Raw genomic sequence first — 21,764 nt, 5'->3', positions numbered from 1 at the left:
AAGGGAGAGGTTAGAAACATGCCCAGCATAGATGTTTTGCCAAAGGATGAACAACAGGCTTTTTTAATTTTGAATATGGAAGTTATACTTACAGGATAGGAGAAGAGATCAACTGGCTGTCTAAAAGGCTCTGAGTCCTCTCTTTCATAAATCAGGTTTAACAACTGCTTGCATTGCTCTTTCCAAGCATCAGGACTCGCTTTCATGGGCTGTCTTTTTATTCGTCGTCTTACCTGCAGGGAAACAGATGTATTTCATCATTTTTCAGAATATTCAGATTTTTCACTTTAACTTCCTATTAATTTACTAGTGTTATGGTTCAAAGCAGATTTCCACAGTTAAAAACAGAATTGCAGTAAGATTAAAGCATAGCTGATGGCACAACAATATGCAGTATGCAAATTCCAGAAATATGCTTTTTTCTGGTAATATATAAACACTGAAATCGTGAGAACTATGCGATATTTCAGATCCGTGTTTGCTGTTTTTGTCAGCTTTCATCCAATTTTGATTGAAAACTGAGTCTTTCAAATCAAATTAAAAAAAAGATTCTTCAGTATTTAAGGACATTTTCCCACACAATAACTTCCTTAGTCTGCCAACGCTTACATACACATGCAACTGAATTCACACTGTCCTACAGTCTATAGGTTACGACAAATTTAAGCAATTCCAGACCCAAACGGGTGTTTCAGTACCTGGTCTATCTCCCTTCACAAGCTAGACCAAGCAGAAATGTTTACTCACCCGTCTTTTTCCAGAGGAAGTTCCCGGAGCGTCTGAATCTACATCTACTTCTGCCACCTAAAGGCAAAGGTAATGATTACACACAGGCGTGCTCGTATGCACCCTCAGCAATGGAAACAGGGTTTAAAGCCAAACAGCCAACACACACAATTTTAAACTACTCAAATGCAGTGAATGGTTCAAGCAAAACAGAAACTAGCTCCAAACTAGAACTTATGTAACTTAAAAAAAAATTGAACTTAAATAACTTAAAAAAAAAAAAAAAAAGACTTCTTTTCAGTCCTTAAGACTCAGCAAAGTCCTAGTCCTGCAGAGTTGTATTCCCCTGCCTAAACGTTCATGCCCTGAGCACCTGCCCTGAGTTTATTCAGGTTTCACGTAGTGCCTTACTTACATCAACTGTATGTAATATTCTCTTCAGAATCTGGATTTAGAAATTACAACAAAAACTCCTTTGCACATAGCTTTCTACCAGTAATTAAAAATAAGTAATTTTGAGAGGACAGGAAACTTCCTACAAAGAATCTGAAAGTAATCTCTTTCTTATTTTAAAACATATTATAAACCAAAACATATTATAAACCAGCTCTTTGAAAGGCTGGAGAGAAAGGAAGGCAATATAGTAGCGATTTTGGACACTTCTGATCACTGTGTGACACGGAACAGATGAGATTTACAGCTGGCACAAGAAGGTCGAGTTGGGAAAGGAGGGTCTGCTATTTAAGTCATGGAAAACCCTAATTTTCTTCAAAATACTCTTTTAATAGTCTGTGAAAATAGATGCCATTATTATATCTTCAGTTTTATAAAAGTAATTAAATTGTTACACTGTAGTATCGACTTCAAGTTTCAATATGAACCCAAGACAATAGCACCAGCCATAAGCATATAGGTGTTCAAGCAGCATCAGGTTTAACTTAAGTATTTCAAAACTGCAACAATGGAGTACGTCTTGGGGAAGGGAGGAGGGAAGAAACCTCCTAACTAAGTCTTATACTAGCTCACGTATTAGAAAGCAACACTGAAAAAGTAAAACAAAACCAAGCGACTTAGGTCATGACAGGTCACTTCTTCGCAACAGAAACTACAGCACATTTCAAAATGTTTACAAACTGCATTTAAGGGAAGAAGGTGTAAGGAGAGAGAAAAAGTTAAAGGAAGCGATATCTAACCTGGTTTCTACCTGTCATTTCACTCCACGGTACAACTGATGGGAAATGACACGGAATTACGTAAGAAAACCAGCTCTGCTGCCTCGCTGACATTAGGAGAGCTGTTGTCTTTCTGGTTCGGCAGACTGAATAATAGCTCCAGTTCATATTCCCCTTACTTACTAATACTTCCTCACACAACAAAACGCCGTGTACTGAGCGAAGATTAAAGATAGGCAGTTCCAAGAATCATTTTACTTACTTAAGGGAGCTTATTGCCCCAGGTGAGCAACACAAATGGCCGAAACAGGCTCACCTCAAAAACTCAGTGCAACTACCCATAAAATAAAAACTCAACAAAAATCTTTACTCAAACTTCTTCCAGGTGCTGAATTTAAAAAAGGCAAAAAGTTCTGATGATCAGACTTAATGGTCTTACCTCCTCTTCTTCATCAGTACTGCTCAGGTCTTCTGCTTTCACCTTGTTATATATTTCTAATATATCAGTACAGCTCTGATCCCTGCAGGACAATAACAAAAGCCAAAAATACAGAATTAAATACCTCAGAAACTCAAGATGTCAGGTCTATAAAGTAAAAAACATGCCTACCCAATGAAGCGAAGTAAGACATCTGTTACAATTTTGGCTGCTTTGACTATAGGACTGTCTGGCTCGTTGAAAGTCCTGGCATTATGTTCAATGTATCGTACCTCCCACATCAGTGCAGAGATTCTCCTAAAAAAAAACACCAAAGGAAAAGGATGGAGAAGAAGGTGTACATTATTTTCCTTCTGAGTTCAGTAGGATTCCTCAGTAAAAAAAGGAATCGGGTAACCCAGGGCCAGGGGAAACAGGTTGCCGGAGACCAAGGTAAGTGGTTTCTGTTCACATACTGCTGACTGCCCCAACGTGCCAGGCTGTGACAGCTTTGTGGAAAAAAAAAGTCCCTCTTCAAATCAGCAGTGAATGGAACGACAAGAGGAAACAAACCTACTGAAGGAGACTGCTGACTGCTCCCACTTAGAGAAAACCTTAGAGATAAAGTGGTCCTCAGAGGGAAAAAAAAGAGCAGGACATTATTTATCCCCAAGTTAACTGGAAAAACTGAGATTTCTAGTTTACAGCACTATTTAGCCCACTTCTGGCAACCGCAATACAAGCAAAGCATCTGGTTCAAAGGCAGCAGAGATACAGATGAGGCAAATATGCTCTGCCTGCAACGCATCCAGAGAGTAAGGCTCAGTATGTTAAACAAAAAACAGACGCTCCAGATCCAGATATACCAGCTTTTGCCTTAACAACGTGGCCAAACGAAATTATTATTCGGCAAGGCTCACTTTGCCCAAGCCAAATAGAATCTGATCATATGCTGTTGGCTCACAGAAGAAATATACTGCTGAAGTGGCATTACACAGTATTCAGCTAAACATATTGTCCTTGGTGGGGCTATAGTAAATGTAGATTATAAACAAATAAAAATTCAACTGACCTATAAAACCTGTTTTCAAGTCTCCTCCTGATCGTGGTGAGGTCAGTTGGATAAGCAACAACAGTGCAATACATGGGATAGGCACTAAGGTCCACCGGAACAGCAAAGGGATTAGAAATGTCTGAAAGACAAAAGATCAAAATAATTTAGATGCCTCAGAAGGTACCAGAAGGGAAGTTATAAGATAACTAGATTCCTTATAACGGTTTCTGGGTTTTCTTTCTAAGAATTCAGCAAAAGCAATACAGATCTACAGCTGGATATGTCATTACCCAAAGGGTAGGATTCTTCCTCTTGTACCATGTTAACTACTCTTGAAAAAGCATTTTTTGTTTAAGTATTGCATCTGAGATTTGCGTGCCAGCAGCCAACCGTATTGCTAAAAAGCAACATGGCATATGCACTTACAACAGGAATACTGCAACAAGCAACATAAACTAAGAACACAGACATGTCCTGTGTATAAATATAGGACAGAATTTAAATCATAGCGTGCTATTAAAGTGCTACAAACTAGTTAGGAGGTATTTGTTGGTGAGGATGTTTGGTGAGGACTTGTTAGTTGTTTTTTGAGGGGTTTAATTCAACGTCTTGCTCGTTCATATTTAGATATGACACACTGAGAACCCCCATTAAGTTGAAAGGAAGCAGGTCAAGCCACAGAAATAAGGGAGTATAACTGAAAAGGACACCATATGAAATTTAAAAGGCTCTTTTCAATGATTTAGTTGAGCACATTTCAAATACTCCACACCAACTCCCAACACTCCATCCTATCTACTCTTCAGTCACGTGCCACCATGCTGATATTCTTAATCCTTCCACCTTTTCCCTCCAAACATACCAAGGGAAAGAAGTTGCTCAATCCCCCGGATTACTCGTTCACATTCTTCATCTCTGGAATGGGCCCCCCATTCTCCTTCCTGGGGTTTGTAGAGAAGAGCTGTCAGCTCATCTGGAGTCACAGGAACTCCAGCACCAACCTCCTCCGGATAAGCAGCTAAATATGAAGAGTTCAACAACAGTAAGTACGAGCAGTGGCAAAAAACTATTTACTTTGCATATGGACATGAATTCAACACACACTTACTTCCTTCTGGAATTGGTTCCATGTCCCATGGACTCATCCTCTCTCTTTCATTATTGTCCCAGCTATTAAAAAAAATATATTCAAATGCATAAGTTAAAGCTGAATATAACGATACACCTTTTCTCTAACTGACTTAAAACGAAAAGGTCATGCCTATTAGAAACAAGACACGTCACTAGCTACAAACTCATTTTTCTCTCATATCTCCTATATATTCACTGCACTTCCGTTTACACTACAAGTGTTATGTTAGGAGTAAGTCAATAATTAAATAAATAAAAACAGAGTGGCTTATTATGTATTTAAATGGGAAAAAGGGTCCTAGTTCTTGAGGTACACATTTAAGTTGCATCTAAAGGTCTAGGAGACCCAGAGCATGTAAACACCTGTGATACATCACAGCTACGTAAATACTTACTGAACACAGTAGCACTGGAAGGAACTATCAGGATATTCTGCCTGGAAAGGCTGCTGACTCTCCACAGTTCCAAACCACCAAGCGTCATCTATTATACTGCGAAATCTATCCCCTATAAGGAAAAAGACTGCATTCAGCAAAAGAACACCACAAATAATTGTTAAATACTTCTTTTTGGAGAATCGATTTCATCTTTCATAAACGCACTACTCCGATTCTTACATTTTGCACTACAGGAATCAAGCCCTTCCCCTGCAGGGAGGACTTTCACATCTCTGGTTAATTAGTCACAGCCGCTCCATGCCTCCAATTACAATATAACAGGACATTCTTCTGCTATCACAGGCCTTGTAACAGTTTCTTTCATTTCTCTCTTTTTTCTGCTACAGGAATTGTAGCAAACATCAAATAAAGTTTCCAATGATTGCTATAATATCATGTGTGGTGTAGTCCTTTACATCGTGTAATACAGACACCGTATCCTATTAAGCAGCTGCAGAAATGTTGCAAAACATGGAAGTGGAAAAAAATAGTCACCTATTTGCCAGTTCCTTTCTTTGGCTTCATTATAAAACTGATGCAGCACAAGGAAGTCAATAACATCTGGCATATCATGGTACCTTCATGAAATAGACAAAAAAAATTGCTTCTATTACCCACAAACATAGTTCCACACGTACAATACGGACAGTCTCCAAACACAACATTTCATGCATTTTGTTTTCAAGTTTGGCGTAATAACGAATTAAGGCCACCACCATGCCTTGCAAGAGAAAAAAGAAAGGAGGAGGGGGAAGTTTCTAAACTGCAAGAACATCTCTTGAAGAATGTCATCAGCATTTCAGTTCCTTACTTTATGGAAAATGATTCTCCTGTCATTTTGCCTGTGATTGGATCTAGGAATGCAAGCTTCAAGCAGCAGAGCGTAGGAGGCCCAACTTCATATTTAATTCCTACAGTCTTCACAAATTCTTGTTCCTATTTATCAATAAGCATGGAACAGTATTATTTTAACAACAAAAACATACAGTACCAAACATATTAATAAAAAACAAGTATATTTCCACTCTACAGCCCAGGTAACTTCACCCATAAAAGTTTCCTTTTCCAAATACTAAAAAAAAATCAATCACAGTCACCTTAAAAACGAAAAAGATAGAAGATGCTCATTCCCTTGGTAGATTCGTGAACAGGATACCCACGAATTATTTAACTTTTGTAATAAGGTTCTAAGGAACATACCACTCTGGTTCTGACCACACTGACGGCACCAGAGGTTATACCTGACTAAACCCAGGGCCTCTCACCCTTGCATAGCAACACACAGGGGCAATAAAAGGAAACTCTTCCTCTTAAAGCGGAAATTCAACAATAGCCTTTATGTTCACATCCTGTCAAACGTCAGCCGGTGGTAAGACCACTATCCTAAATGAAATACTATTTCCTTTGCCTTACAAACTGATGATGCCTTTGAAGATTACAGCTGGAATCACCGAATACCTAGGACTAGTAACTGGATATTTTTCCAGTAAAGCAATTATTTTCATTACTAGAACCACTGGCACACACATATACGAATATTAGCACATATATGTGCTCTTCTCTCAATATGAAATCTGAGTAAAGCAGAAAAAAATATGGCAACACTGTGGATTAAGTATTAAGGGACTCAGTGGTTCAAAGCAAAAGGATAAGAAAAATCCACAGAACTATGTAAACCTAGTATCTACCCAAGCAATCCATAATACTTTTATTTTGTAAAAATATGTTGTAAGATATTGTCTTGCTCTGCCAAGAATTTAAGAACATAGACAATTACATGTTTAGCTAGATCCACTGTTTAACAGAGCTTGTGCATACGCTTAGGTCTTTACACCATGACGTCTTACTTCTTACCATAGCATTTGAAACAATAAATAGAACCTAGATGCTCAGGTCATTGTAGAGTGTCAATAGAACTATAAACAGCTTTTGAGTGGTGAGTTCTGCATGAATTAGTGTTAAGAAAAAAAACCAACAGAGCTGTAAAGTAATTTGGGTTGAAAGTGACCCCTGAGAATCATCAAGTCCAAAATCCTGCTTACGGCAGGGCTAACGTCTGAGTTAGATCAGGCCACTCAGAGCCTGCCCTGTCGAGCTTTGAGAAGTCGTCAAGGACGGAGATTCCACGCTCTCTCTGGGCAACCTGTTCCAGTGCTTAACTACTCTCACTCTGACTTTTTTATTTAATATTCTACATTTTTTAATCCATCAGAATACCACACTAGATAAACTTGCACATTCTTTAATATCCTTGTGGTTTCCTATTATCAGGAACTGAAGAGATATAAAGCCTTTGTGTTAATGAAAACACTAATTTTAAGATTTACAATTTTAATTTTGGTATTAACATTTTAAAGTAATGCCTTCTTCATATTTTTCATACTGGTTTATAATGTCAATTTAACATTACAGAGACATTCAGCTCTTTGAAGTATTTGTTTAACTTACCCTGAGTTCCATTTTGTTCCATGGTTGTTTTTGCATGTTAATACTGTAAATTTTTGCTTTCCTTACTGCCCGCACATAAGCTTCATGGCCTTGCCTAAAGTATATGATCTTAAAAGAAAATTGAAACAAAAAAAAGTTTATTTTATTTTACTGATAGTTCTCTTCCTGTTTATTCTAAAATTTCCACAGACGTGTCAGGCATCATCCCTTTCAGAACATATTGCATGCTTCTTTATTGCATTATAAAGCACTCTTCTCCTTAAAAATATTTACATCAGCCCCCAAAGTGGCACCTGCTATGTGCTTTCAAACTTGGGATCATTAAGAAGTGTGCAGGTTTGTCTGAAGATGCACAATCAATTCTTCCTGCTACTCAGAAGTTACATGTGCACAAAAAGAGACACAGGACAAGCTATCTGTAAACAACTGATTGCCTGAGGAAAAAAAAAAAACGTTATCAAAACTCAGTCTATCTTGAGCACGATTCACTGAAAATATTGCTAGATATAATAGTCCTGACCAAAACAACCACCTCAGCCTAGGTGGGAATTTCAGAATTGCTACACTCATTACCTCATCTCCCATTTGTGGGACAAAAGGCGAGCGGCGGGGTATAGTATCCAAGATCCACTGCGGGGCAAGCCATTCTTCACTGGGTTCACCTTCCATCGAAAGCAGTCCACTTGGTTTCTTAAATATATTACATTAAGTTTAGAATGCAAGCTGTAATTACTATGGCAGAACATATGAAAAACTGATCATACAGCACCTACTGAAGATAACTAGATATAAGGGCAAAGCAAATGCTGGAATGACAACCTTCCGAAAACCTCAAATAAATAGTAGGGAATAAGACATGTTCGTTATAAACATAATAGAAGATTAAAACATTCATAAACAAAGAGATTATATTTCTTTCCTTAGAAATACTCTAAATGTCTTCTTTAAAAAATACTAGGAAAAAGAAATCTGGCAATGTAGATACAGTACAGATGCGTTATAATTTTACAACAAGACCACCTTGGAGTAAATCTAACTGCAGTGAAGAGCATAAATCTAGGAGAAAACATCCCACCTGTAATGGAGAACTACCTGCATGAAAATGGAAGTACATCTATGTCACCGTAGCACCAAAACAAAAAAAAAATTACTCTGGTATTACAATTATTGTGCTATCTATAGGATCTTTCTTACTGTACATTTGTTTGTCAAAAATTTTATTTTGAAAACAACCACTCCAAAAAAAATGTATATTCATAAAGTCAAAAAGACCCTAAAAAATTAAAAATGCTGACCTTTTTTCTAGGCTGTTTAAGTTTCCTTCGTTTTGGCTCCAGTCCTTTTGTTCCCTTCATATTTTCATCTTCAGAACTACTACAGATTTTCCGAGCTGCCTGCCTGGTTTGTCTCTTTGGAGGCTGGAGATTAATTCCAGCATCTGCTGTCCAGTCAGAATATTCACTTGATGAATCACTGTAGATAATAAAAAGTTGTAAGAAAGAAAACAGCACTTCAGTTTTCACACAATGGAGTGGAAGGTCCAAACATTCAACCTGTTCTTCTGGTTATGTGGAACAGATGTCAGGATTAGCACAAAATTTTCTTCTCATGTGAATTTAAAGAAAACCTAAGTGCTATCTAGTTTGTGTATTTCAGCAAATTATTTTATCAACTGCAAACTCACGGTAAAACTACAGTTATGGCCGATACCTATTTTCATACTAATTATCTCACTGATTCATAGACTGACTTTGTAAGACCTGACTGGACAAAACGCATGAAAAATTTAGAAAACTAGAGCACTCTTCTAAAAATACAGTTCTGACTTCTTCAATATCCAAATAACACATGTACAGTATTTATATTAGCTCACGGCCCTTCCAGCCATAAAAGCGTAACATTAAAAAAAAGAAAAGAGACTGTAGAAATTGTACACAAATACATATTGACAACATAAAAATTAGGAAACACTGAAGTATGAACAGAAGATATGCATGCACTTCTATCAGTATTTCTATTGCATATGACTAACTGGTATTGATTTTTTCAAGCAGTTCTTAATTAAAGACAACATTTTCTTACAAATGGTCTTTCAAAATTGTTCTTGACTTCAAAAAGAAAAAAAAAAGCCCACAAAAAATACAATACAAGATGCTTCACGAAGAATTGGGGGGGGAAAAAAAGTCAGTCTTCAAAATTAGGAATTTTTCACAGTGGTTTTCTGTTGAATAGTGTTATAAAAACTTCTACAATTACTTAGTTACCCAAATACATAAAAGTATTTGTCTGTTCACAGACTCCACAAATTTTGTCGGTTACCGTTTTAAACTAGCTAAGTGTACTAAACACTTTGCTTCCATCTGTCACAAGGTGTAACAAATCTGCACTGACTTGTAGTCACAGTATCACAACATCAACTGTCTTACTTAAATTATGTGATCGACTAACATTGACAATTAAGAGAGCAGCAAAGCTACCTGGAACTGCTTTCACTTTGCCATGCTGCCACAGGATCATCCATAGATGCATCACTTGTGCCAACAGTCTCATCTTCCTGTATTAAAAACAAAAGGCTTCACTTTTGGGCCAAGTTTAAAATGTATCATTTTTGTTTGCAAGCAAGTTATATGAGTTGTCTCACCTGAGGAAAGCTTTGTATTTAAGGACTGGTTTAGCTTAAAGTAAGTCTACGATTTCTTTCTGTATCTTAACTAATATTATACTATATGCTTATATAATTTCTGTAGAAAGAGATGTGAATTTTAATGGTATTAGAACCATAGAATGAGTTCTTATTTAAGTGTTTGATTAATAAATTTTAGCGTCAAGTGACCAGCTTTATAGCTATTCTGTATGTTCAATGCATTTACAAAGTGACAACGTTCAGTCTCTTTTTACTTTGCATGCTTCCTTAATGAGAACAAGTTATATTTAATCTGGTATATTTTAAGTTCTTCCCTTGCCAATATCAATGATTAATACCGATACTCAATCTCTTTCAACAGCAGTCTACAGACGTAGATGAAATCAAAGTGCCGAATGTGACCTAGGGTATATGTGCAGTATGAAATCCCAAAATACCAAGTGGTTTAACACAACCCAGTTAAATTTACTTGAAAATGTTTCAGATTTCCAAAAATACACAACCTGTTTTAAGCTAGTTTTGAATACTGTACTGGCATTGAGGTAAATGATCCTTCTCTCTCGAAGATCAACTTGCTACACTAACACCACAAATCCAAATGACCCAATGATTTCTAGTTTCTTCCTAGGTGGAGAAACTCAGAGCCTTAATGGTAACAGTGCTCTCAGCACATCTGTTGTCAAACTACGCTCCTTGTGAAGAGGGAACCTATTGAAAGAATCACTTGATGTATCAGACCTCTGAGGAGCTGTCTGATTCTTCCCGGGCACGTGCATTTTGACTTGCTCCTTGCTGGTTGTGTTCTATCGTGGAGCGTGTTTGGTAGGCATGCTGGCGTTTGCGTTGGTTTCTTCTCAAAGACCTTCCACTTCCTGGTTGGTAATCGTTCTTTTATCACAGGACAGGAGGGACAAAAAGAAAAAAAATTAGAGATTTAATAATGAATTACACAGTTAAAAACCGCCTCATTAAAGTGACTGTACATTGTACCACATCTACAAATGACAACTAGAAATCTAGAATTAGAAAAGATATTTTTAACACACCTGTGGTTCATTTCAGTGCACATGCAGACTTTTTTTTTGGTCCAATATCAATTCTACTTTTTAAAGTAGCAGTCCTTAGAAAGGAAGTTATGGAGAAATACAATTTTTTCTAAAAATACCTGCAGTCTCTGGATAAGAGAAAAGCTAGCCACTTAAAAAAGTGTGGCACCTCTAATATTTCTCCTAATTTCCACAAGTCAAGCTGAACATCCCATGTGGCTCTGCTCTTTTCCTTTCCCAGCTTCTCCCCACTACTGAAGCCTTACAGATAGAGATTTACCACTGTAAATACTACAATCTGAAAACAGACAAATTACAGTTACGGAAGGAAGAGAGAGAGCCAGAGACACAATTAGTACTATTGATCTTCTAAATCATTTAATAAAATTGGGTTTGGTTTTTTTTGTTTCTCTTTTTTTTTGTTCAGTTCTCAGAGCTGCTTCGCACCCAGGTTCTCTCTTCTACTGAATTAACTCACCCGTTGTAAGGTGTGGGATGGCTTTCTCTTCTTTTCAACAGTGTATAAATTAATTTCAATTTCACCTTTGGCAGCTCGACATTCTTCCTGGACCCTAATTATACATAGGAAACATCCATTTTATTCAATAAATCATCATATAACTTGACAGTTTCATTAATATACACATTAAAATACTTCTGGTTCCCTTGCTATAAGAAATTCGCACACAAGTCCTCCTAGCAGCATCCACACATACTTCACTCCTGGAATTACAAGTTAAGGAAGCAAATTTGTCAGTTGAGCATGCATAATTATTTTCAAGAAAACTGAACTGTATTAGAATTATTTTTTGTGTTTTTTTTAAATAAAGCTTCAGGAAAAATGTGGTATGTGAACAACTGAAGAAAGATTCAATTGTGAAGAGAAGGAATTACTATTCTCAACTCTCCAGCAGAGGCTACCACTCTAATCCTAATATCTGAATTTCAAAACAAACCAACCAACCAACCCACCCCCAAAAGCCAACACGTTTCTGAAAAATCGTTTTTTAAAACGCGTAACAGGTGTATGGAAGAATCATGAAACATTACACAATTTAATCTTTTTTCCTGTCTCACTTAGCATCTTACTTGCTGATGCCTGGAGGAAGCTCATTCACCACTACTCTCCTGCTCCACGCCATGAGATCTCTCTCCGTTGCCATTTGACTTCGGGGAGCATTGTGGTGCATTTGCCGGACCCCTTCAATCTGACCACTTCTCCGGAGACCAACGTTTGGTGGAGATGTAACATCCAAACCTGGACTTCGAAGAGCTAAGGAAGGAAAAGATTTTTCTTCACTTCTACAACCCGTCAATAAAATCTAGAATGTAAAGCTTAAGGACTGCACGGAGATTCTTTTTTGGCAATAAACAACACTTATTCTATGTTAAGTGGCTTTGTCTTTTGCTTCAGATGAACTTTTTTGTGTATTGGCCTTGGACTACTGGAGATGCGCATGCTACTGCAACATCACTGCGGCTTGCTATACCTTAGAGATATCTGAGGCAAGCAAAGAATATAGTCTATGAGAAAAGTTTTAAAGGCACTTAAGTGACCTTCAAATCAAAGTCTTGTCAACTGTTTAAAAGGCTCTGAAATCATGAATCTTAAATTCTATGGTACCAGAAAAGATGAGGTTGACATCTAAAATAATAGACTGCTGCAAGGTTTAAGGTTTCTGTTGTACCTCCATTTGTTCTGTATTTGTAATGCTTATCTACTGTGCCACAGGCACTGCTCCTTCTCTGGGCTTTTCATCAGGTGGCACAACAACGCAGTACTACGTAGTCAGGAGAAAACAGAGACTGAATCTTTAGCAAAGTGAGACAGAAAGACTGATAATATCAGAATCACTGCTAGCACTGCCTTAATTTATCTCATCATTTAGGAATGCATCAACGCAATTTCCACATGCTTAAATATGGTTAACCGTATGAATAAATTGCATTCACGGTTGTGCAAACCTATACAAAAATATTCGGCTATTAAAACATCAAGTACTTTATATATACTCTAATTAACTCACACAAATGAGCAGTTCACATAGCAAAGCCCCTGATCAACGCAAATTCTGTCAGGTCACAGTACTTCAATTTCTATTCCACTCATAGCTGGAAATCCCCTTTCACACAAATACAGGGATATACAAATAAAATTGAGAGCTGGGATTGCACAACACATCAACCTATCATAAGAAGCAGAAAAGACTTCTTGCGAGTCAAAGCTGGCTTCTAGGCCACCTTCTTGACAATACCAATTTAGATCAACGCAGAAGTGTATTTTCAGCATTTTTCACTAATATTTTTCCTATTCTTTCTTGAATTTAAAAGACAAGCAACTCCAAATCTAGCAATCCTAATGAGCTTCGCCAGGAAATCTAATTCAAACGTGTAATCAGTCATTTAACCTAGAACTAACTTATTAGTGAGTGTAAATTTTTTAAAAGCTCAGGATGACTTGCAGCACGAGTCCACAGCATCTGCTCTCTTACGTTGACTGCACTCAGTCAGCTGCCTCACAGTCAGCTGTTCACATCTGATTGAGTTTGTTTTAAATTTTTAATTACTTTGTGTATTAAAAATAAAGTCACAGTAGCAGAACAGTTACCAGGAGAATAATCTCAAGCTTTCTAAGGAAACACTAAGACAGAGCAGACATGTTTATTTTATAAACACTGATGCTCAGCCTTAGCATTTATGCTGCAACAGGAAGCCATTAGTCTGTCACAACATTGTATTCCATTGACATTCTCTAATTATATGCTGTTATCTTGACATTATGCAGTTACAAAGCATCATCTCTGCAGTGACTGACATCAAGACAATACAGTGAACCTTATGTTTATTTTTTAGGAAAGGTTTATAACAAGAATAGTTACAGTCTAATAGTTCTAGGTAATCAGATACAGCCCAGTTAGACCATTGTGTGCCCTCAGCTGCACCTTAAACTTTTAATTCCTCTGCTAGCATCAGTAGAACGTCCAACTGCTCCACACAGGTTAACTATGTGTGTAAGAACAAGAGAGAAAAGCATCCTCAGAGACATAGTCTCAGAACTTACATTAACCCATTTTGATTAGCACCTTACTGTGCTTTAGGAAAAGAAACGACGGAGGTAACGAAGGGACACTTACCTCCATTAACAGAGTGGGATCTATTGAGTGGAGGGTTTGGAAGAGTTTCTCCTTCATTAATTAGTCTCAGATCTTGTTCCCTCTGTAGCTCTCTGATCATTCCATCAAGGATACTCTCATCCTGGTCATTTGTTTGCTGCCCGATGACTTGTTCAACTACTTCACCATCACCTTCACAAGAACAAAGCCACAACTGCTTATAAAATGATTAATTTCTGTTTTACTAAACTCCACAGGAACAATCAAATTTAAAATTGTGCACAATTATTTGACTGCTCTGCAAAACATCTGATCACCAGCTGGCCTTCTGCTCTCATGTAACAAACGGAGGCAAAGTTTAAAAGAGAAGTTACAATAAAAACCTAAAAGTACAGACCACACGGAAAATATAAACACAAACCCTTAGAAACAGCAGAAAGAAATTATGCTTTAGTAGGTAATAATGGAAGATCTCTTCTGGAGATCAGCATTTTGCAAAAGTTTATATCTACAAGAAAAAAAGACCTGTTTTAAAAACCAAAAGCTATTTTTTCAATGTCTGTCTTACCTTCCTGCTTCCTTACTCACATACACAGTTACACCGAGGTTAATGGGACAATTCTTTAAGCATGCTGCCATATACCTGGTAGAAGTCCACACAACTTGCCTCCAGTCAAGTTGATTCCATAAACTCCCTTTATGCCATAAAGCCACCCCATCTCCTCTTCTACCTCTATACTGAATTTAAACCACTAGTTTCAGAAGACAACTGGAACAAACAAATCCTTATAGTACCATCCTACTGAGCTGGTGCTCAATGCTGTGCAATACATGTATTATGCAAGAGTTTTAGACGGCATACCATTAGCTACATATCCCAGCTGAGGAATAAGTTGTTCATCCTTGCAGTTTTCCCTCCCTGGTACCAGCCGCTGGAATCTCGTGGGATGAGGATTTCCATCAACATCCACCAAGAATGGAGGAGGCATAAGATGTGGAGCCTGTTGAGTCTGTTCATCCAACACATAGTTATTTGCATCACGGATCAGTGGTCGGTAATCGGTATGGAAGAACATCTGATCTGGAATCTGCAAGAAAAGCAATTTAGTAAGTAAATCAATGGCCGTTTGCAGCTGTCTTGCTGCTTTGGAATGGCTCCCATACCCATAAACCACAACTCCTACGCTTAGGATCAGCAGAAGAAATGTTATGACAGAGAACAGATTCCTACCACAAATGTGTTTTATTACCAAGGCCTGATGCAAAAATTCAATAGTAAAATATGCCAACAGAGGTGAATAGATAGAAGTTAATGCTTTGTTCCCCTGTCTAGAGATTCTCTTGTCTAAATCTTTTTGATTTAGGTAAACAGCGACTGCTTCATGATCTAATTACTATTTTGTCTGGGGCAGGGTGAGGGAATAAACTGGAACGCAAATACTTCTAAGACAAAATCAGGTCAAGACACAGAAGAGTTTAAAATTCATTCAACCCACCTTTTCATAATATTTATTGCATCCAAAACCAAATAGTAGCAGATGTCCATGAGAGTCTGTGCAGGCAAAATGCTGTCCATCTGGTGAGAACTTGCAATCAAAAACAGCTCCATGGCCTTGGCCCTCAATCTGTATACAAGCACAGAGCATTCCTTTCACAGTCATGCATTCTCTACAAGAGCATTTTTACAAAAATTTCACCTGTGCTCCAACAAGTATTTAATGCTAATTCTGTGTAACTTCTCATCTAGCTCAAGACTGATTTACACTTATATTTTTTCCACTTAATTATTAAAGCTAAACTGAACAATGCAGTAAAGCCTTGCATTCTCTCTTTGTCCTGAAATTTCAGTACAACTTTTAATGTATGTTCTGAAACAACTACCTAGAAATCTACATTTTACGTTAATGGAAGACATAGGGCAAGCCTGCACCAAAGATCTCAGACATGTATTGGCTCCGTACAAGCAGGTTTCACAGCCCCAAGTGCCAGGAGGCTAGCTCAGGTCCTGAAGCAGTACAGCTGCGTTTGCTCAGCACTGGAACCTCACCAACAAACCTGGCACTGGGCGCATCAAGATAGATGCAGCACGGAGCCAGCCACACCGTTTCCCAGACCGCAGCATTGCGCTACAACACACAGGCTTACTGGTTTTCATTGCTCTACCTTGGGAGTCGCTATGATTTTTTGCCTGGTATAACCGTACCCATACACATTAACAATATTCAGATGTAACAGATCCCCTCACTGTTACACTCACAATATGCAACAACATACTTTGGCATTGCTTACTGAAGAGTACAGGGGCTTTTTTTTAATATGTAGAAGTTTTCCCCTAATCCTGTTGTAACATTGGTCACAATAGGTATATAATGAAATCTGCTTCTGCCTCAAGACCAGTTTTACACAAATGTGAAAAAGACCCCACCCTTCCCTGATCATTCTTACCATGTTAAAGTAATTGCGAATTTTTGTTCCTTTGTCTATATCCCAAACAAAAATATTTCCATCATGACCCGCCGAAAGTACAATCCTTTGGTCAAACGGATGGGCCTCCAGAACAAAAACTTCGTCATCGTGACCCTGCAGTGAAAGCAGGGTGGAAAAGAAAGTAACGTTTCTCCACGTAATATCTCCAAACCTGCTAGTATTTAGTGTGAGGACATCTCAGTTCAGGTAGTCATCCATGACAGCTCAATTTACTGGATCTTAGACTAGACCTGTGTCTGTACTTAGGCAACGTTTCTGTCAGAGGCTTGGCATGATCACTGCCCACTTTGTAAATGCCTCGGACTGTAGCTCAGCACAGCTGAGATGGAGAGGGACGGGGAGGAAGGAGAAATCAGCAGCGAGGACAGCTGCAAGCCTCTAATCTGGACACAAACGGTGGCCTCCAAAGGGCTCCCTTGTCAGCCAGCAATCACCAGGGTCTAGCAGCATTTTGGTCATCACCTCCTTTCCCCATGACACATACTCCTCCCAATAAGCGTAAGACAGGTGGCATACTTCAGGACAAAACACTCCCCGTCAGGAGGAATGATGATGCAGTTTAGCCTCAAATCAATTTCAGAGTTGAACATTTGGGATTACCCGCGTGAATTTTACTCACAGATAAGCTATGAAGAAGCTGCCCTGTGGACGAGTTCCACACTTTGAGAAGGAAATTGTTGACTGCAGTGATGACAGTGGCATCGTATCTATCCCAAGCCACCATAGTAACCTTCAGTTTAGTCACCTTGTCCTCCCCAGATGCTACACTGTTTCTAAAGAAATTAATAATTTAAAGAAGAAATAAATCAGTAACTACACATGGAAACTTGTAACAGTGCTAATTCAGTATGAAATTAGGGAGAGCACGGCTGCCACCACTGTGGCTACTGGCTAATGCAAGAGAATGAAGGATGGCTTCTGCAGTGGTAAAAAAAAGAAAATATACAGTACCACTGCATATTTATGTATTTTTATTGTAGATTTATGGAGTTTTATTTCCTTAAAAAGGAGAAGTTTCTCTTCTGTTCTTCTTAAGCGATCATCCTCGCCTACCCCAATGCTTTCTTTCAAGCTATTCAGTTCTATTAAGTTTTCTCCTACAAGGCATTTGTCTTATCAGTGATCAATATGAGCAAACTCTATAATGAGCAAAAATTTGCTAAATGAATCCAAATCATACTTTGACAGCTAACTTATTAACAATGTTACCGTATGAAATATAAAGAATTCTGCAAAGCAAAATGCCTAATGGATTTCTCCATCTCTGCTTTTTGTTACTGTGCATATTCAATTACAAGGCCACTTACAGAAGTCACTTGAGGATCTCGAAAAGAAAAGCTCAAAGCCCTAATTGAACTGGAGAACCAGATCACCATACCTCATCTCCCACTTGAAAACTTAAGGAAAAATACGATGATAAGAAACGTTCTGGATATACATATTACAGAAATTTTGCCAGGCAAGTCAGGCCTTGGAATGAAGGAAGAAATCCAAAAATGTGTTTACAAACGAATGTTGTTAGGAAAACGAATCTATGTCACATCTCTCATTAACTTTCTGCTTACTGTCATTTGTCCTCAGGTGGGTAAAATAAGCTGTAATGGGCAACACTTTTTTTTAACTAAAATTATTTACTAAATTTATTTACTTGAATAGTAACTGGAACCATAGAAGAAACTGTCAATTGCCTACAACAGTGGCTGTGTGATGCCAGAAACCGTTGAACATATGCATATTTACATTCATATCATACATTTTGCTCAGTTTTCCTCTATTTTAACTTTATTATTCCTTACAATTTTAACTGCATTCCATAGCTCAAAAAAACAAAATAGCACAGCATATGACATAAAAGAAATACTAACGACCTGAGGAAACTGATTACGGCAGTCGCTACTGAGAGCTGACAGAAACTAACACTTGTTTTGGACATTTTTTAAAAAACATGCAGACCAGCATATGATCAATGAGGTTCTACTAAAAACCTCTTTCTGTGAGATGAACTCTATTTGGCATTCTTTCTTCGTATATAAAATACTAAATATTCCCCAACCATTAGAGTAAGGAACTACCAAGGTATTAATATTGTCTTTTAGGGGCTAATTAACTGTAACTTAACAGATAGAGCCATGGCATTTTCAATACACAAAAAACATGCACTGAAATTAACTCAAAATGGAAGCAAATAAATAGTTTTCAGTACGACGGAAGATTTTGTTTTGCATGTAAATGTTGCTATGAAGTGTGTTCTGTTTCGGTTTGTTTTACCCTGTCATTTTAGTAGCCATATCCAGGACTACACTCTTCCAATCTTGCTGCTGATAGTGCCATATTCTTGCTGTTCCATCTCTGCTTCCACTGACAAATCTTAAGCTATGGAAAATAAAGAAAAAAAAAGTCATGAAATACTGAGTAAGCATAGGTCACTGCTGCTTTTGGTCTAATACCCACATGCCCATCTTAGGAGCTTATTTTCTCGCTGTTCAGTAGCTTCGCTATGGAGTTTTCCATCCTCAGCAACAGTGTGGGCATGCTAAATCCTGCGGCAAGAATATTTAGGAGCTTGGCAGAGGACTGTCATTCACCTTAGGAAAGGTCGCAACAAGCACTCCCTTTTATGTTATTCTGCAACAAACATGCACACACGCACACAAGTATATCTATACTTGGAAGTGTATACTTGTGTATATATACTTGTCTTACTCTACATATCCCCACACATAGGCGTGTTTAACAACTCATAAAATATCCACGAACTGCTGCTGCAGGAAACAGGCAGCTACAAAACGCTGGCAAGCCAAGAGCACACCCATTCGCACCAGCACAGAAGCTAGAATGTATTTAGTCTTTTTTCAACACTTCTTCTTTATATTGTTTGTGCATCTCTGATCTAGAGAATGTAATTAAAAGACAGTGAGGTTACAATTTTCATATCAGATATTGTACGGTACAAAAGAGTTTATATCCCACAACATTAATTACATTTGGCTACAGCTAGCAGATGGCCTTGGAATGACTTCAATGTCGTAATTCATACAAGCTGCACATTCCCTTTTTAATGACATCAGCAAATCCCTTGAGCAGTTCACAGTGGCAGCAAAGAAAAAGAAACTGTATGCCAGGAGTCTAGCATAAATTATAATACATTAACTTAGGGAGAGGGTGAAGACAGAGAAGGGAAATACCCAAGTTGAACGCAAGTAGGTAGCCCTGCCTGTGAAGTTGAACGTGAGTATTTTCATTTTTAAACTCCTCCTCGTTCAAAAAATTCAAGCATCCAGCAAATGCATTTAACTACATCATAATGCTTTGGCTATCAATGTCACAGAAATCGTTTTTGTTGAGGAATTTGAAAAAAGCTCCTCAAGTAATACATTTTCACAGGATGGCCAACACCTTTAAAAGTATATTCCATTTATATACAAAATTACATGTAAAAAGGCAAGCCTATGCAATTTGATTTTAATAAGTGATTCTTTCACCTTTTCAGTTTCCCTGATCTGAATTTTTTCTTCGTGATGAAAGTGTTTAAAAATGCTTGTGACAAGTTTATTTTCTTTTTATTTTTACTTCTTTATGTTAAAATAAAAAGGAAGCTATTGCTTTTCCATTAAAAGCATCGCTATAGCATATAATTTTCAGTGAGTATGTGACCTAGCACCCCCAGTGAGACCTGCGCTCTCACATCCTTTGGAAGGAACTGTTAGTACAATTATACCGGTGCATTCCCACATAATTTTACGTGACAAAGATCTCAGAGTACAGGTGCAGTTCCACTGGCAAAGCTACAGTTTTGCTTGGAAGGCTCCTGCTTGCACACATCCCTTAAACCTTCTGCCAAGCAAAATAAGAAATATAAGCAAAAGCTGGCATAAAACCATTTACATTAAGATGTTGATCGCTAATCAAAGCCTGCCACGCCACACCAACTCAGCTGCACTGCAGAAGTTTGACACACAGACATGCCTATAGGCACCTTTATACATTTTATCGTGAGCATCCTGACTTTAATTCTTACGTAAGAGACAGCATCCTGACTTAGCACAGTTTTAAAAACTGAAAGCTCTGCAGGTTGCAATGGTTCACTTCATAAATTTTAAGACCACAGCATTACTGTTATCATCTAAACTAATTAACTGGAAATTCATGTATTTGCCTAGAAATTCACGTATTTGCCAGGTATGTCGCCAGAGATAAGTAAATTTCTATGAATAATAAAGCAGACCAACGAAATGATCATCAAGACCCAAAGGTCTTAAGACTGTGCCTCTGTAACCGGTCCTGGACAGGCGGCAGCAACCAAGGACTGCGAGTTCAGAGAGTCTGTGATGTGCGTGTAGAGGAACTGTCCCGTATACTCAGTTCCAGCAACTGGTCAAAGCAAGTGCTGTAGCTCATCGTTAGCCACATAAACGACCACAGACTCACAGAGTCTTCACTCCAGGAAATGTGAAGATCAGCCCATTTATTATCACACTTGGTGATGTTAAGCTATCCAGACGTACCAATGACTCAGTGAAGACTAAAGATAGCGGGTTGCAAGGAGACACCACAAAAATACAGTAGGACACTTCTGAAGTATTACATAAAACATCCAAATCCTTGTGAAAAGCCAAACAATTGTAATGAGAAGAACATGTGTAAAGGAAAGTTTTACTCTCAAATGCAGACAAATTCAGCAGGGGAATTTTATCTACTAAGTAGACTGGATCCAAATTTGGGATGTGAGGATCAACTGCGCCTTTACATCCCATTGAAGAGCTGTTCTTTGCTTATCCCCTTGGATATAAATCAGGTTTTTTGCGGTTGTTTTTTCCTGGCAATTTCAGAGTTACAAAAATACAAGATGAGGGATGAGGGCCTGGTTATTCATCGTATCACATATATCACTCCAGAACCTCACAGAAGTTGAGCTCATGAATTATGAGTTTTTATGAAAACACTCTTCCCATATTTTTCAGAACTCTGAGCACCAGAAGAGACAACTTCCTTATTCAGTGTGCCCAGAGAGGGACTGGCAGAAGAAATCATTCACCAAGGAATTAAACGAGACAGATAGTAAAGGGTGGGTGGCCTTATGTTTCAGCA

At 38.0% G+C, this 21,764-nt stretch overlaps 1 protein-coding gene across 3 annotated transcripts in view; it reads right to left on the bottom strand.

The window, feature by feature from the left end:
* The window catches only part of BRWD3 (bromodomain and WD repeat domain containing 3), a 57,374-nt gene that overhangs the window by 7,401 nt on the left and 28,209 nt on the right, over positions 1-21,764 (bottom strand). For all 3 annotated transcript variants that reach the window (XM_076347067.1, XM_076347069.1, XM_076347070.1), the window contains 23 exons: positions 18,945-19,049; positions 17,296-17,449; positions 16,635-16,769; positions 15,686-15,814; positions 15,052-15,277; positions 14,211-14,381; positions 12,166-12,349; positions 11,555-11,648; positions 10,769-10,918; positions 9,864-9,940; positions 8,682-8,859; positions 7,960-8,076; positions 7,387-7,494; positions 5,750-5,874; positions 5,434-5,516; positions 4,897-5,008; positions 4,479-4,540; positions 4,233-4,388; positions 3,389-3,509; positions 2,509-2,634; positions 2,338-2,419; positions 748-804; positions 93-233 (listed from right to left, as the gene is read on the bottom strand). In XM_076347067.1, coding sequence (XP_076203182.1) covers positions 93-233; positions 748-804; positions 2,338-2,419; positions 2,509-2,634; positions 3,389-3,509; positions 4,233-4,388; positions 4,479-4,540; positions 4,897-5,008; positions 5,434-5,516; positions 5,750-5,874; positions 7,387-7,494; positions 7,960-8,076; positions 8,682-8,859; positions 9,864-9,940; positions 10,769-10,918; positions 11,555-11,648; positions 12,166-12,349; positions 14,211-14,381; positions 15,052-15,277; positions 15,686-15,814; positions 16,635-16,769; positions 17,296-17,449; positions 18,945-19,049 — 2,893 coding nt within the window. The remainder of the gene's footprint in view (positions 1-92; positions 234-747; positions 805-2,337; positions 2,420-2,508; positions 2,635-3,388; positions 3,510-4,232; positions 4,389-4,478; positions 4,541-4,896; positions 5,009-5,433; positions 5,517-5,749; positions 5,875-7,386; positions 7,495-7,959; positions 8,077-8,681; positions 8,860-9,863; positions 9,941-10,768; positions 10,919-11,554; positions 11,649-12,165; positions 12,350-14,210; positions 14,382-15,051; positions 15,278-15,685; positions 15,815-16,634; positions 16,770-17,295; positions 17,450-18,944; positions 19,050-21,764) is intronic.

The sequence above is a fragment of the Aptenodytes patagonicus genome, chromosome 9, assembly GCF_965638725.1.
Source record: "Aptenodytes patagonicus chromosome 9, bAptPat1.pri.cur, whole genome shotgun sequence".
In the NCBI taxonomy this organism is placed as follows: Eukaryota; Metazoa; Chordata; class Aves; order Sphenisciformes; family Spheniscidae; genus Aptenodytes; species Aptenodytes patagonicus.
The sequence above is the reverse complement of the archived record's forward strand: the minus strand, read 5'-3'. Positions and strand labels throughout refer to the sequence as shown.